The 15,526-nt window shown below is 33.0% G+C and overlaps 1 protein-coding gene across 1 annotated transcript; it reads left to right on the top strand.

Moving 5' to 3' along the window:
- The first annotated feature begins 5,389 nt into the window (after positions 1–5,389).
- Positions 5,390–15,219, top strand: LOC126809599 (lysosomal alpha-mannosidase). The gene is made up of 6 exons (XM_056098576.1): positions 5,390–5,574; positions 8,706–8,808; positions 10,943–11,116; positions 12,770–12,963; positions 13,916–14,024; positions 15,116–15,219. The coding sequence occupies exons 1-6, from the start codon at positions 5,476–5,478 to the stop codon at positions 15,217–15,219; spliced, it is 783 nt and encodes a 260-aa protein (XP_055954551.1). The 5' UTR covers positions 5,390–5,475.
- The last annotated feature ends 307 nt before the right edge of the window (positions 15,220–15,526 follow it).

The following is a 15,526-nucleotide window of genomic DNA, read 5'->3' as shown; positions in this document are numbered from 1 at the left end:
TAGATAAATAGATATTTTAGGCAAGTTCAGATTGGTCAATTGTATATCATATGTTTAATATTAATTTCTTTTTTTTTCGGTCCAAGTATCTTGTACAACCGACAATACGTCGTTCATAATATTATAGCCATCTCTTTGAGCCACAGTGAATTGGTGGTGCAATTTTTTTTTAAGCGCTGGCTGACTGACCAGGATGTCCGGAGTTCTGTCCCGGCGTTGGCCTAGGAAAATCTCCGGTATTTTCTGGCGTGGTTTCCTTTGCAAGTGGGACAGGATGTAGGGCCTTGCAAGTACACGTTATAGTGTGCACGTTAAAGAACCCTTGACAAGAAACATTTTCCCTCATAGCACACTGCATGACGTATGCCCGTCATCATTTTCCCAATTGGTTCAGAACAGTGGCATCTTAAACCTCATTTCATTTCAAAATCTTTCAATAACCTGTTTAATTAGCAGACTGTCGTAAAGAAACCCGTATTTATATGTGTTTTTTTTTATCTATTAATAATTGCCAATTATAAAATGGTGATACAATTATATCTATTTTTTTGGTTTGTATACCCTATGTATTAGTTGCCAATTATCAAATAGTGATACAATTAAATCTATTATTTGTGTTTGTGTATTATTATAAATAACCGAGTGCTTCTTTCGATTTAGTGCAGTTAGGTGTGTTTGTGTAATATCATCATGTTTGTATACCCTATGTATAACTTGACAATAATTATGGTGATGCAATTAAATCTTTTTTTTTTCCTTTTGATTTAGTGCGGTTAGGTGTGTTTGTGTACTATTATCCTGTTTTGTAGCCTACACTCATCAATGTATCAATCGTTTAATGCGTTCTCTATTTTTATTTTTATATTATACTATATTCAATCATTATACCTTTCCTTTCTGTGCTATATTCCAGGTGTTTTAAAAGAGGGGGGGGGGGGATTTTAGATTATATATTTATGGTGACTTTTTTGTGATACCAGAATCTGATATTATACCATAAACCTATTAAACAATAAAATGTTCTTTCTTTCTCCTTTTGTTTTTATTTCTGTGCGTTCTTTCGTTCTATATATATATATAGAATGGCATCGATCTATGGAAATACTATGCAGTCTATCTCATGATACTGTACTAATTAATTTGATTGTTTTTTAGTTGATACGGGTAGAAGTGTGGGTGGCTAAGTGTGGGGGCAATTGGGGTGGGGTGGGGTATCGGGTGCGTAGTGGAACGTATTGTACCCAAGGGTTTTATTCTTATAGAACTGAAGACCGACATACGTTCTCTGTGTACTCAAACTGTTTAGGGATTCTCGACGTACGGTAGGCCTACACACAAATGTACATGTACAGTGCTAGGACTATCTAGGAAAAAGTGCTAAATTTTGGATGTTTGGGTTTGGTTTGATTTTAATTGCTTGGTATGCTGATCTAAACAACATGTCCTTCTTGAGTAGCATTGCCCTAATATAAATTACATAAGCGCTGACAACTATGAACCGGCCAGTGTGAGTATCAAATAACTTAACATTTTAATTTCTAAAATAAAAATCTCATTTTATATAAAGTCTTTGATATCAGTTGTTTGGTCTTCCAAAAACCAAGTTTTATCATGCTGATCTATTTTTGTACGCCCACATTTTCAAGTGGACGTGTATTGAGTCGCCCCTGTCAGCCCACAATTTATTTGTGGACACGCGGTTCCTTTCGATATTGGCATTTTATCCAATATTAAAAGCTGTTCTAACATATCACCATATGATGGTTGAGTTCGAATTTCACGAAAATCGGATTGAAACTGCCCGCTCCTCGTTAGCAAATAGTGTAAAAGTATATAATACCAAGGTTGTGGACACAGTAGAAGTCACAATTTTTTTTATCCGATTTTGATCAAACTTAAAATATATGTCTATATTCCACGGATTTTTGTTTCTTTCCATATTCGCACATATCGGTCCATAACCTCTTAGATTATGGACCTTGGTTGTACCAAAAATTACAGTTTATACCCGATTTTAAAAACTGTTTGAATTTCGTGATGATCGGATCGAAGGCTGTGGTCCCTCTAACGATTTGTATCCGGTTTTGAAAAAATCTTAATATTATATGTTTATTTATCAAAGATCTCGGTTTGATGTTCTCGTATATCGGGCCTAACTTCTTGCCTTGTGGCCCCTAATGTACGAGAAATCGTGGGTTTTTTTTAGCTTGTCGGATTATATGTTCATATCCCAAAGTTCTGAGTTCCTGTCGATACTTCAGACCGTGTCTGCCTGGATGATGACCTCATTTTTTAGCTTGTTCTCTGTCCATCTCTTGCGAGATGTGGGCGTCTCTTGCATGGTAACCGCTTTTTTCAAATATATTTCATATTAAAATTCACATTGTATATCAAAGTATCTAAGTCTTTAACTCAATATCATCAACAGTCTTCCGGCATTGAAAACACGAATTATTTGTCAATTTAAATGAACGTTGATGTTGTGATTTTACCAGGAAAAGATAGGCCTATGCTTATGATATCCAAATTGTATAGAAGACTATAACTACCGTTCATAATCTCTACTTTTCGTCTCTTCAAAACATGAAAGTCAAAAAGTCGAAAAGTAGAAGTTACGACAAAATGAGAAGGGGTGATTCATCTTCTTAACAATGAAGGGTTTTCTCTGGATCCGCTCACTGCTAAAAAAAAAACCACTGTGCAAGAAAATTATTGCGTTAAAAATGTAGGGTATGTTGGTCCAGAAATGACCTAGTTTGTGTTGAATGGAAGTTAAGTCTCAATTCTCTCTCACTTTTTCTCTCTCTCTCTCTCCATTTTATTGGGTATAAAGTAAGAAATATGTCAGTAAATGAGGTCAGTGTTTAAGAGTATTTTGTTAATGATCTGTTAACTCACCTGACCGTTATAACATGGGATAGAATAGAATGATAAATATAGTATGATATACAGATTATAGAATAGAATGATAAATATAGTATGATATACAGATTATAGCCCTCGACTTCTTCACTCCTGCCATCTTTTAACAGCAAAATCACTAAAACAAAAGTCTGCCATTGAAAAAACGAACAGTCATCATCACGTACTTATCCCACACCGAACAAAGTTAAGGGTTTCGTCTGTACTTCCTTTTTTTTCCAGAACAGATCTAATAAACCATTTAAGATATGTTTATGAAACTTTGTTCCCATCATCCTATTATAGTAATTGTGCCATTTTTTTTTATACGCCCACATTGAAATGTGGTCGTATATTGTTGTTAACTATTATAGTGAGAACTGCCAGCTCTTTATCTTATCTCCCATAATGTATGTTTAATAGTGTTAAACAAAGAATATTGGAGACAGGTGATTAGGGAAATATGATATAGATATAAATGGGGGGTAATTAAGGTGGATTAAGATTCATTAAAATATAGCTGACTGAACTAAGTAACACTGTGCGGATTAGTACAACGTATTAAACATTTACTATTGGGCTGTAATTATCAATTGTAAGAATAATGCATATTTATAAACGAATTTCACCCTACGAGTTCTTGATGTGGAAATTTACACGGAAATATTTATTTATGGCTAGGGATATGATATCATATCTTTCTTATCTAAATTACATCATGCTTATTGTAAATTTCCACATCAAGAACTCTGTGGTGACAGAGAATATAAGTAATATTGTTATAATACATTATTGAAGGTGTACTGTTTTGTTGACATTGACAATAAATTCGCGTTAACAAAATAGTCTATAAAGTCTAGTATTGATGGCGGGGGGGTTGGATGGCTGAATGGTTAGCGTGCGCGCGCTGTATCATAAAGTCTGTAATTGAGTCGACTGGCGTGGTTTCGAATCCCCGGTTGTACGTGACAAGGAGTAGGGTCGCCTGTCCAACCTCGTGGGTTTCCTCCCACTGCTAAAGACCATAACGCGCAAGCGAATTATTGAAATAAAATTAAACCATATGTTAGTCCCGAAATGACCTAGTTTGATTTTGGCTTGCTGTCGTACTGTTGTCTTTTCGCCTCGGAAGTTGATGTAGTCTCTACTTAAAATTTCAAGGTAACTTTTCGTGATTTGAAGGGGCGAAAAGTAGAAATTATGAATGGTAGTTATAGGCTTCCATAAAATTGTAAGACAAAATAAACATTTTACCATTGGTTCACGAATGCCTTTAGGTGCCATTTATAACAAGGGACTCGAAGGACGGGGCTAGATATATTCCTCAAGTAATTCAAACGGTTACGTCATATTCCTATCTGGGGAGCATGCGCAATAAATACTAAATCAGTTTATGTACATTCATATTACATTATTATTTGTGTTGCGAACCATGTGTCAATTTCTAGGGCCTAAATATTAGCGATTTAGCTCCTTTAAATAACAAATACATGTAGATTGTTTTGGGGTGACATTTTCCTTAAATAATCAGTAAATGTTCATATTTTTGCAACCCTTGTTTTACTTATGAATATTAATCTCCACAAGAAAAAGTTCCAAAATCATTTAATTGGTTAACATCAAATTGGTCATGTAGATTGTTTTGGGGTGACATTTTCCTTAAATAATCAGTAAATGTTCATATTTTTGCACCAAAATAGATAATTTTGGATCAAATTTTGTTTTACTGATAATTGATAAGTTCGTAAATAGTATTGTACGATGGATCAATAGGCCATTAATATTTCGATATTGACCCCGTTCTATAGAAATCAATATATAATTGGCAAGAGTTATACAATCGTAATGTCCTCAACAACCCTTGTTTTACTTATGAATATTAATCTCCACAAGAAAAAGTTCCAAAATCATTTAATTGGTTAACATCAAATTGGTCAATATCAAAGTATATGAGTAAAATAATGTAAGATATTTTATACCCTGGCTTAGACAAGCTGCTGTAGATATTACATCAAATTAATAAGCTTATTATTACATTATGTAATAGTTGAAGCAATTTTTTCATAGAATCTGATTCCAAACCCATCTAGCTTTAGTTTTACATTCTAAATATAGATCAGTGTAATATATACAATACACCATCGGAAAAGATACTAATTGGGCTACAATTTATTATCTTTGAAAGGTTGATGACAGGATTCTCTTCAACAAATCTTTGACTTGAGGTCACATTCCCAAACTTGAAGAAATCTGGCTGTGTAGGGCCTCCACACGGGGCTCCGGTTTAATATCCCGTCCGAACGACTAGAGGCTGTTTCTTGCCAACTGGACGGCGTTTGGCTAGAACAGATTGTGCTCCTGGGTTTAATGCTTTATTAAAATAGGAAAATATCACACGCAAAAATTTAGCAAATGAATTTTGTTACCTATACTGGCTTCCATCTCAAACTATTCGCAAAAACACTTCCTGTTTCGGTCAAGGCCGTACTAAAGTCACGAGTATCCCTGCTGATCTAGCAGACCGTATTTATATTGTGAGTCTTGAGAAAGTCTCGGGACCTCCGCAAATATTGAATGATGAATTACTTTATTTACTTACTATCGTTTTTTATATGTTCCGCTCAATGTGCTCCACAAAATGTATTTAGCAGTGCATCAAGCTGTGGATACAGTGTAAGTTCTCTATGTATAATATTATTTAAAACGCAAAAGATAAAGTAAAAGTAGACAAGCGTAGGTGGAATTTGTCTGGTAGTAGTTACCCACTCACTGCACAAGCAAATACTTAGAATATCTATAAACTCATGTTCATGATAAACAATAGTTTAGAGCAAAACCATTTCTGTCGGATCTTCCTGCACCTAAATGAGGGTCCATCAACAGATTTGCCCAAAACAACACATAAATTTTTATATTGTTTTCTTACTTTTCTGTGTGTACAGATTGAGATGATTGATATTACCTATACTTTACTCGTTTTCTAAAAAAAAATGTAAATAATGGAAGAAAAAAGCAAGAAAGACAACTTTTATTGTCATCATAGTGGGTTGTTTCATCCCATCCAATTTCTAGATTGGTCTTGTTTTACTTTATTATCATCATATATTTTTAAGTTTAGATACCGGTAATACAATAAATTTTGAATAAAGGAAGTGGATAGACGACCGGATTTGGTTCCTTACGAAAATTTACTACGAAACCGGATATCGTCTCTGATTGGCCAATTTCATCACGTGGTTATTCTATCGCGATAGGTTTGGTTCTAACCCTAACCCTAACCCTCACTTTCTTGCATTTTCTAATGTCCGCGTATCTCTTCGCCAATATGTCACTTTATTCTTAAATTCAAATTGTTTCATCGCCTCTAAAGTGAATTTAGAGTCGTAAATTCATCACCAACAAGGATGCCTGTAAAGGCCGCCATATTGGAAAAGACTGCTAATAACCATGTGATAAAATTGGCCAATCAGAGACGATATCCGGTTTCGTAGTAAATTTTCGTCAGAAACCGAATCCGGTCGTTTATCCACTTCCTTTCCTAATACAAACGTCTTGTAACTATTAATTTCAATATTATTTTGGGCGATCCTGTTTTGATCAGACTTTTTTTTACTATTTCCATCACTTTTAAATTCCATCACATTACTTTTACATTCCATCACTTTTACATTTTAGGATTAGGTTTAAATTCCATCACATTACTTTTATATTCCATCACTTTTACATTTTAGGGTTAGGGTCAGGTATTTAAGATTAAAACCTATAAATTCAGGGTTAGGGGTTAAAGATTAAAAGCAATGAGTAAGACAAAATCTTCAACAACAATGAAATATTGAGACACAAAAATGGGAGTCACATCAAACATGAATGCCTTATTTTGTGGGGATCAGTTATAAATTAGCAATAATATGGGTGAAACAAGAATGCTAACTCTTATACTGCAATTTGTATTATTTTCTTCTTAAAATGATTTACTTGTAATCCATATCAATATTTGGTTTAAACAATATTTTTTCATAAAATATCATATGACATGACAATTTTAAAGATATGTGACAAACAGGTTCTCTATATGAATTTGGTTCATACATGGCTATATTATTTACTTAAAGATAAAGATAGATTTTTATAACAAGTTAGCCCTTCTTGCTATAACACTTCAAAAATAGATGATGAAAGAAGAATATATTGAAAATTTCAGTCAAATTACTTTATTCTGAACATAGTTATCACCAGTGTAATTTTTGACTAGAAATGGGATTGAATTCCATCTTCACCGATTCTTAGTATTGCCGATCATTTGATTGACAGGCGTTAACTCGACCTAAATAATCTCTGCTGTCTTTTGTCTGCTGTCATCATATCCGAATTTGTGTTTTACCTTTTTGGATTTTTATAACAATTGGATAAAATGAGTGAGAGGGTAAATTTTCATTCTTACTTGTATTTTGGGCATGCATTAAATCAATTGAATATAGGACATAATATTATGATACAATTATGATAAATCTATAGGTATACACCAGTGGCGTCGTGCCTATTATTGGGGAAATAAAAATATTTTTATTGATATTATTAAGACAGAAGACCTATCAGTCTGTATTAGTCTTCATAATTTGTCATTATCTGTGTTTAGTTTATTGCACTTTAAATAGTTTAGATGTCATTTGTTAAGGCATCGCTCAACAGCGGCCTCGCTTCATACACTCTATCATTTAGCCTCGATCCGGGAGTATGACGTCAACGTAACGGTTAATCTCTGCTCACGACGCCATTTATAATTAAATCAGTCAACGTAATCATGTTTAAATCCAAGCTGAATCCAAGCCATCCGTGGGTCTACAGAGTTGATTTTGTGCTTGTTGTGTAAATAAAGATCTAATTTATAATTTTTATGACATCTGAAGCCCAAATAAAGACTTGCAATAATCAGATTTAGCTCTTGCATAATGTATTTTTAAGGTACATGTTTTATGACGAGGAAACCTAAAAAAAAAATAATATAAATAAATAATATGAATAAATAATATAGATAAATAATTTATAAATAAATGAAAAAAAATAAATGAGTACCAGACCGTTCTACACCACACCAACTCCCTAAATTAGGCTACATTGATACAGTTAAAGGACCTAAGTCCGTAACTCAAAATCCTCCAAAATCTTCGACATCGAAAACACGAATTATTGGTCAATTTAAATCAACATTGATGATGTAAACTTACCGGGAAAAGATGAGCTTCTGATATCCGATATTTAAGATAAAATAATTTTTTTAACATTGGTACACGAATCGTGTACCATAATGCGCTTCAGCCCCAGTTGTATTGAGAGACTCGAGGGACGAGGCTAGACACATTGCACCAAATCAAATGGAGTTATGTAGACTAGAATAACTAGACGCTAGAAATTTGCACTCGATTGAGATTGCTGACTTATTTCGCCGAAAATAGCTGATTTGAAATTGGAGTAAAAACGGAAACCATTAAATGTAAATCAGTTTATATACATTCATATTACAGTATTATATGCGTTGCGACCCACTTTTGTCAATTTCTAGGTCCCAAATGTTAGCGATTTAGCTCCTTTAATGTTAAAGACATCAATATTTGGTGTTGTAGAGTTGTAAACCGGTTAAAGATAGGATAATCTATATTAATATTTGTTATTGTAGAGTTGTAATCCAGTTAAAGATGGGATGATAAATGTAATCTATCAATATTTGTTATTGTACTTGTAGAGTTGTAATCCTGTTAAAAATGGGATGATTAATGTATGTAATCTATCAATATTTGTTATTGTAGAGTTGTAATCCAGTTAAAGATGGGATGATAAATGTGCATTTGGTACCACATACACACGATGATGTTGGCTGGTTGAAAACAGTTGATCAATATTTTTATGGAGGTTTGTTTATTGTCTATACGATCAAGAAGGGTGTGTGAGTGGCCAGATGACCATTTAAGAAATGCTAATTGAAACCCAAATTCATTCATGCATATAGAAGAGTTGTGTATTGTTATTAACAATTACACAAGACAAACCTTTGGACAGGAAAAAATACACACAGACACCTCAAACAAACAAAATATCGTTGGGGAGTCAAAAGGTTGTATCTGGAATATTTTGCGAAATTCACTTTTTTGCTTCTTCAGAATGAGGATTTTCTTGCGTATCTTTTCATCTAGTTGTCATATTTCTAAGCCAATAAAAAGAGGTTTTATAGATATTGTTTCAAAATGTCGTATATGGGGTGTTCCCAAAAAAAAAAAAAAAAATATTAAGAGTGAAAATGTCGTATTTTTAAAAAAAAAAAAAAAAATCAACTTTGTGTCTAACCAAAGTATTACAATCAAATGAAATGTAGCCAGTATTGTTTTATAGTTAAGTATGTATTGTTGAGCGTCTACTGTGTGAATTTTATGAAATTGAAGCATTTTCCTGAGATACATCTTTGCTGTATAAAATTGCAAATAACTAGCTTTCACTCTTTATTTCTGCACTAAATGTTGAGCTTGATACGTGCGGATAGTTACATATATTTTCACTTTACCTTGATGAATTGATTGATATTTTATTATATTAATATCTTTAATTATTAAGACATACCTAGTATAGTAACTCATTATATCAAAGTTTATGACAATTGTGCACATTGTATGTATGTTCTATGGGTCTCTGACCTTGAAAATGTAATAAAACAGTCTAAACTTTAAAACTTTAATGGCTACACATACACTTTGTACAGAAATATTTAAGAAAAGCTTCAGAAATACGACATTTTACATACAACATTTTGACTTGACGGTTTTATTAGACATTTTGATTCTTAACCTGTGTGTGTTTTTTGGCTCTCCTGGACAATTTCGCAAAATCCAGATACAATCTTTTGACTCCCCATCGACGATATATCAGACCAAGTAATTGAATGAGGGGCTAACTGTAAGCATCCACTGCAGCCTACTATACAATCTTGAGCCTATAGTGATGTATATCAGATCAAGTGATTGGCTCCGGGAGCTAGTCGTAAGCGTCCCGGGCCTGCACTCGAAATTTGAAGCTTTGCTAATTACCGTTAAATGATTGCATTAGGCTACAGTTACATGTATCTTTCTTATCTCGATGATAATTGAGTGTCTTTAGCATGAATTTGAGAGATAAACAAGATAGTTAGAATACAGCCAACTGATTGTTGCATCTAGTTGAATTTAAATTATAAGGTTATACAATCTAGTTGATTTATGTCACATGAGGTTGGCTTGACAATTCTTATAAACTCACTACAGATTAGAGTTTATATAAACTTAATAGAGATTTAAAAAAAAATTTGTCGCACAATGATTTTTAGTTGAGTTATTGCCCATGTTACCGAAACCTTGAAAGCCCTCTACAGAACAGCATGCTTAAATTGTTCAGCTAAGGATCCTTTAGACATGTAAAGCCATCCATCAATTTTATGCATTGTTATGGTTTCTGATCCAAAAACTTAACAGCAATCCTTCAAAATGATGTCATTATCAGGCAATACTATATTTCTATGACAGCAAGCTGGAAAACTTTTGTTACTTAAATTTTGCTTTGGGTTAAAAATGGCACTGAAGCAGTTCTAAAAAATGTGATTGGATATTTCTAAGATTTACCTGAGAAACATTGATATGAATGAAACAGGGCTTTACAAACTACCTTCCTGACAGGTTTTTAAGGTAGATCTTTTGATTTGGACATATGAATGTGAATAATTAGTAATAAGGTCCAGACAAACTATCCTAAAATTATTTTGCACAACAATGACCAAAGTATTGTGTAGATGAGACACCCCCCCCCCCCCAACCATAAGCATGAACCATCCATTTTTGAATATTGGTTTTAGTTAAAAATTGATTTATTCTGAAAATTTGGGTAACAAAGAAAATTTTCGGGCAGATAATCTCAAGCATTCCATTCCTATAAACACTTATTTATTATCAGTTATCTTAAAATTTATGAAATGTTCAATATTTTGTTTTCTGTATAATTTTATGTAATTCTGCTCTGTTTATAGATAAAAATGATATACAAATAGCTGGAGTACAATATATCTTAGATTCCGTTATTCCACAATTGATCAACGATCCATCTAAAAGATTTATTTATGTAGAAATAGCATTTTTCGCAAGATGGTGGCGAGAACAGACGGACAGTATGAGACACGTTGTCAAGGGATTAGTAGCAGAAGGTAATACAGGTCACAATATATTTGGATAATGAGTTGAATCAACAACGTGGGTTGACAAATGTGTGCAAATTGGTGTACTAATATATTATATGGTGAGGGAGGAAGGGGCCATCCAATCAAAGAGTGAAATTGTGAAATAAGACATATTTAAAATGTCTTCCTTTCTCATATTTCTGAGCATCCGGTATTAGATCTTGTACTTGAGTCTTGGGGGGGGGGGGTAAACAATCAAGGAGTTAGCCAGAGGCATTGCCAGACCTCAGTATGCCACTGTATGTGTGTGAAACATATTAAACCAGTGAATGTGAAAAGCCTATTCTTTACATCGCATGTATTTGATTGAAGTATTTGACTATTTAAAGCAGTGATTCTCAACCATTGTTCCTCAAAATTTGAATGGCACTCTAAGAAAATGCAAAAAAACCATGTGATCCATCCGACTTACCTTGTTTTTATTTTGCAAAATTCAAATATTTTTCATATATATTTAGCCAGGTGTGCCACTATTTTTTCATGTGTTCCAAGGTGTGCCATTGGCGAAAAAAGATTGAGAACCACTGATTTAAAGTCTCTGATCCACATTTCAGTGATTTTGAATCACTTGCCAACTGCAATGTGAAAATTAAATCTCGTAAGAAATATCAGTATCAGTCCAAAAGGGTTCAATTCAATTCTGTATATACAATGATATGATCGTGAGTTCAAAATTTGACATGGTCAAAACAACCCAAATTCATTTTGATGAAAAAAGGAAAGAAACTGAGCTTACCATCTATAATCTAATACACATATTCAGTTAATAGATTGCCATGCAGAAAGTATTAAATACCATCAAGATTCATCAAATAATGCCCAGTTTGTGCTACGGTTTAGTTTAAGAAACACCATTTAGTTTTGACATCGGTCATCTAGTTTATGACCTTTTAGTTAAGTTTTGATATTGGTCATCCAGTTTATGACCATTTAATTTCATAAACTAGACATCCAAGCACAAACTGGGCGGTTTTGGATGAATCTTGATGGTATTTAACACTTTCTGCATGACAATCTATTAACTGAATATGTGTATTAGATTATAGATGGCAAGCTCAGTTTCTTTCCCTTTTTCATCAAATCTGAATGATACTCGGTCCCTAGTGATATGCAGATACATCATTGGATTCATTTAGGAGAACACATATTTAATTGGTCGTTTTGACCAATCTATGGCCGTTTTGAGCAAATGTTTGTGCCATTTTGTCTATAATCATAATCCATTTAAACAATCCAGCACCACCTATAAATTTATTAACATATGAATTAAAACTCAGGGTGGACTTCCATTAGATAACTCAAATTTAAAATTAAACAGAAACTGATGAATCCATGGTTGAAAAATTTAAAAATGCTTAAAGTATACCTGAGTTCTTGATTCAGTCATATTTGTCAGTCTTGATTGACAGGCAGTGAAACTGACCATGTAGATGACATACCTGTCAGTCAAATTTACATGCAATAAAATGAGAATTTAAAAATAGGAATGCATCTATAAAAATTTGGATGATTGTAATACTAAAAGTTGTTTCATTCTTTGGAAAAAACATCTTTGGTGAACAAAATACATAATTGACTGTATGAAAACTTTCTATTTGAAATGTTTTGTATTATTTTCAGGACGTCTGGAGTTTATTCTAGGAGGATGGTGTATGAATGACGAAGCTTCAACTCATTATAATGCTATCATTGATCAACACACAATTGGTTTTGAATTTTTACGCCAAAACTTCAAAGATTGTGGCCGACCAAGAGTAGCATGGCAAATTGACCCATTTGGTCATTCTAGAGAACAGGCTTCATTATTTGCTCAGGTATTTAATGAATCTTATTCAGACGGCCATATATATAAGTAGTAGATAGTAACCGCTTTCCAATTTGTTATTCAAAATAAAAATTCTAAGGGAAAGGTCCCCCGGTTTTATTTCAAATAACAACCGTTGAAATAGGTTGCTATCTGACAAACTATAAAGATTGTCGCCAAATATTGCTCGCGCACATGAAATTCAAAGCAGGTGGTTATTTGGGGTTAATATTATCACAACATCAACCCGATTTGAAGGTTGATAAATGGAATAGTCACCATAAAACATCAAAATATAAAGTTGCTATGGGAGATATAGTCTGGACTCTGGAGATGTGTAAGTTAGTTTAAAAACACTGACAGACAGTAAAATTAATTATCCTACTTGAAACCGCCAATTTCCACAAAAAGTAATGAAATGTGTCTTTCAAAGATGGCTCAAGCTGTCAATTTTGAAATGACCCATTCAGATAGCCAAGATAAGCGGTTCAGATAAAAGGCCTTCTCGAAGACCGGTTTACTTGCATTTATACATCAGAGTTGAGTTAGGGTAATGCTCTTTGGGGTTTTTCTACCAACTTTATATTCTTAAGTATCTGAACAGCACACAGTTAATAATTTGACAAACTCTTAGGCAAAGATCTTCTGGTCATCTCATACCTTATGGGGATCATTTTAAGAAATGTGTGAAAAATGAATATTATCAGTATATTTTTGATATGATTTATTAATTTTAATCACATGTTATGTGTATATTTTTAATATGATTTATTAATTTTGATCACATATTATGTGTATATTATTAATAAGATTTATTAATTTTAATCACATAGACGAAACAATTATATCTAATGTATATATACTGTGAATCGCCTGTTGAAATCGGGAGGTTTGAAATTCCAAGTACACTTGATTTTTAATAATGAGTAGGAAATTAATCTATGTCTGAACTTTTTAAACAGATGGGCTTCGATGGTTTATTTTTTGGACGTCTGGATTATGAAGACAAAGCAAACAGACTGAAAAAAAAGACAATGGAGATGATATGGAAAGGAAGTCCTAAAAATTTGGGTAAACAAATTTTTTATATGTTATATTTTAACTTGATCAATCAATAATTAAGTGTGAGATAAGTTTAATTTTATAGAAATATTGTACTTCTATGATTACAACTGGGAGCTATAACCCATGCATGTAACCAATTAGATCAGGAGCCACAATAGGGGTGTATCTATGTCCCAGTATTGGTGAATGGTGTCACTGCCTTACTTCCATTCTAATTGCAGTATTATACTGAAAATGTATAAAATTCTCACAGGCAATTGGCAATTATGAACAGGTTTCAAAAATTGTTTAAAATCAAGTCGTATGTTCACAAAATACCCCTTGTAATCTCACATGCCACACAACTGTTATTTTGTCAACCTAACTGATTTTCTGTTGTGTCGTATATATGATTATTTAGTCTCGGTCACCCAGCACCTCCTAGTCTTCAACGTATGGAGGGTCTGGGACCGTTGTCTATATTTGGCAAAAAGTCCATTGCCCATGTGTAATCTGGAGTTTGGTTTTTAATGTGGTTAATTATCCAGTATCTTTGGCCAAGTCAAGTAAGAGTTTTGCCCCTTCCCGCAATAAATCCCATAACTCTTGCATTAATATAAACAAACATGAATCATGACAACGAATTAGGATTAATTTAAAAAACATATATATGGCCTATGAAGAGATCAACTTTATGCTAAAAAAATAAGAGTGTTAGATATTGAAATTGCAATGCAATCAAATGGATTTTTTTAAATGGCATTCTTAAATTAATTTCATGGGCGTCAACATCTTGTTTTAGGACTAGTTACTTCCCTTAGACTTTATCTATAATACTGTAAAAGACCGGATAATCCAGCCAATGACATATTATTCTCAAATGCTGAAAATGAATCCAAACTAATATTCGTAGAATATTTTTCTGGATGATGGAGACTAATGATTATTATAGAAATAAAACTTGTATTTCATGATTGAAGGATCTGTATCCGATTTATTCACTGGGGCTCTGTATAATGGATATGGTCCACCAGGTGGATTTTGTTGGGACACAATCTGTGGTGATTCACCTGTTATGGTAAATATATAGATTAATATAATATTCATTATTAATGAAGGTTCAACATCAGAATTATTTACTGGTGCTCTGTTTGATGGATATGGTCCACCGGGTGATTTTTGTTGGGACATTAGATGTAATAGTGACCCAATAATGGTATAAATTAATGTAGCTCTTTAATGTAACTTTTTAAACCTTGCAATAACCTGCTTGCATCGAATACTTCATTTGTATAAATTGCTTTATTTGCATACTATTCAATAGTCTTTGCAGCAAAAAATAAGGATAAATAGTATTTCTGTACAATTTTATTATTTATGGCTATTTGTTTTGTTTGCTTGTCTGTAGACATTTATAAGAAAATAAGCCAAAAATATTCCCCAACACATTTTAAGCATACAACATAATATATTTCATTCAACAAACATTTTTCATAATACGTTTTATTTAGTATTACAAATTCTTTGGG

Source organism: Patella vulgata, chromosome 2, assembly GCF_932274485.2.
Source record: "Patella vulgata chromosome 2, xgPatVulg1.2, whole genome shotgun sequence".
NCBI lineage: Eukaryota > Metazoa > Mollusca > Gastropoda > Patellidae > Patella > Patella vulgata.
This window is presented reverse-complemented; position numbering and strand designations above follow the sequence as displayed.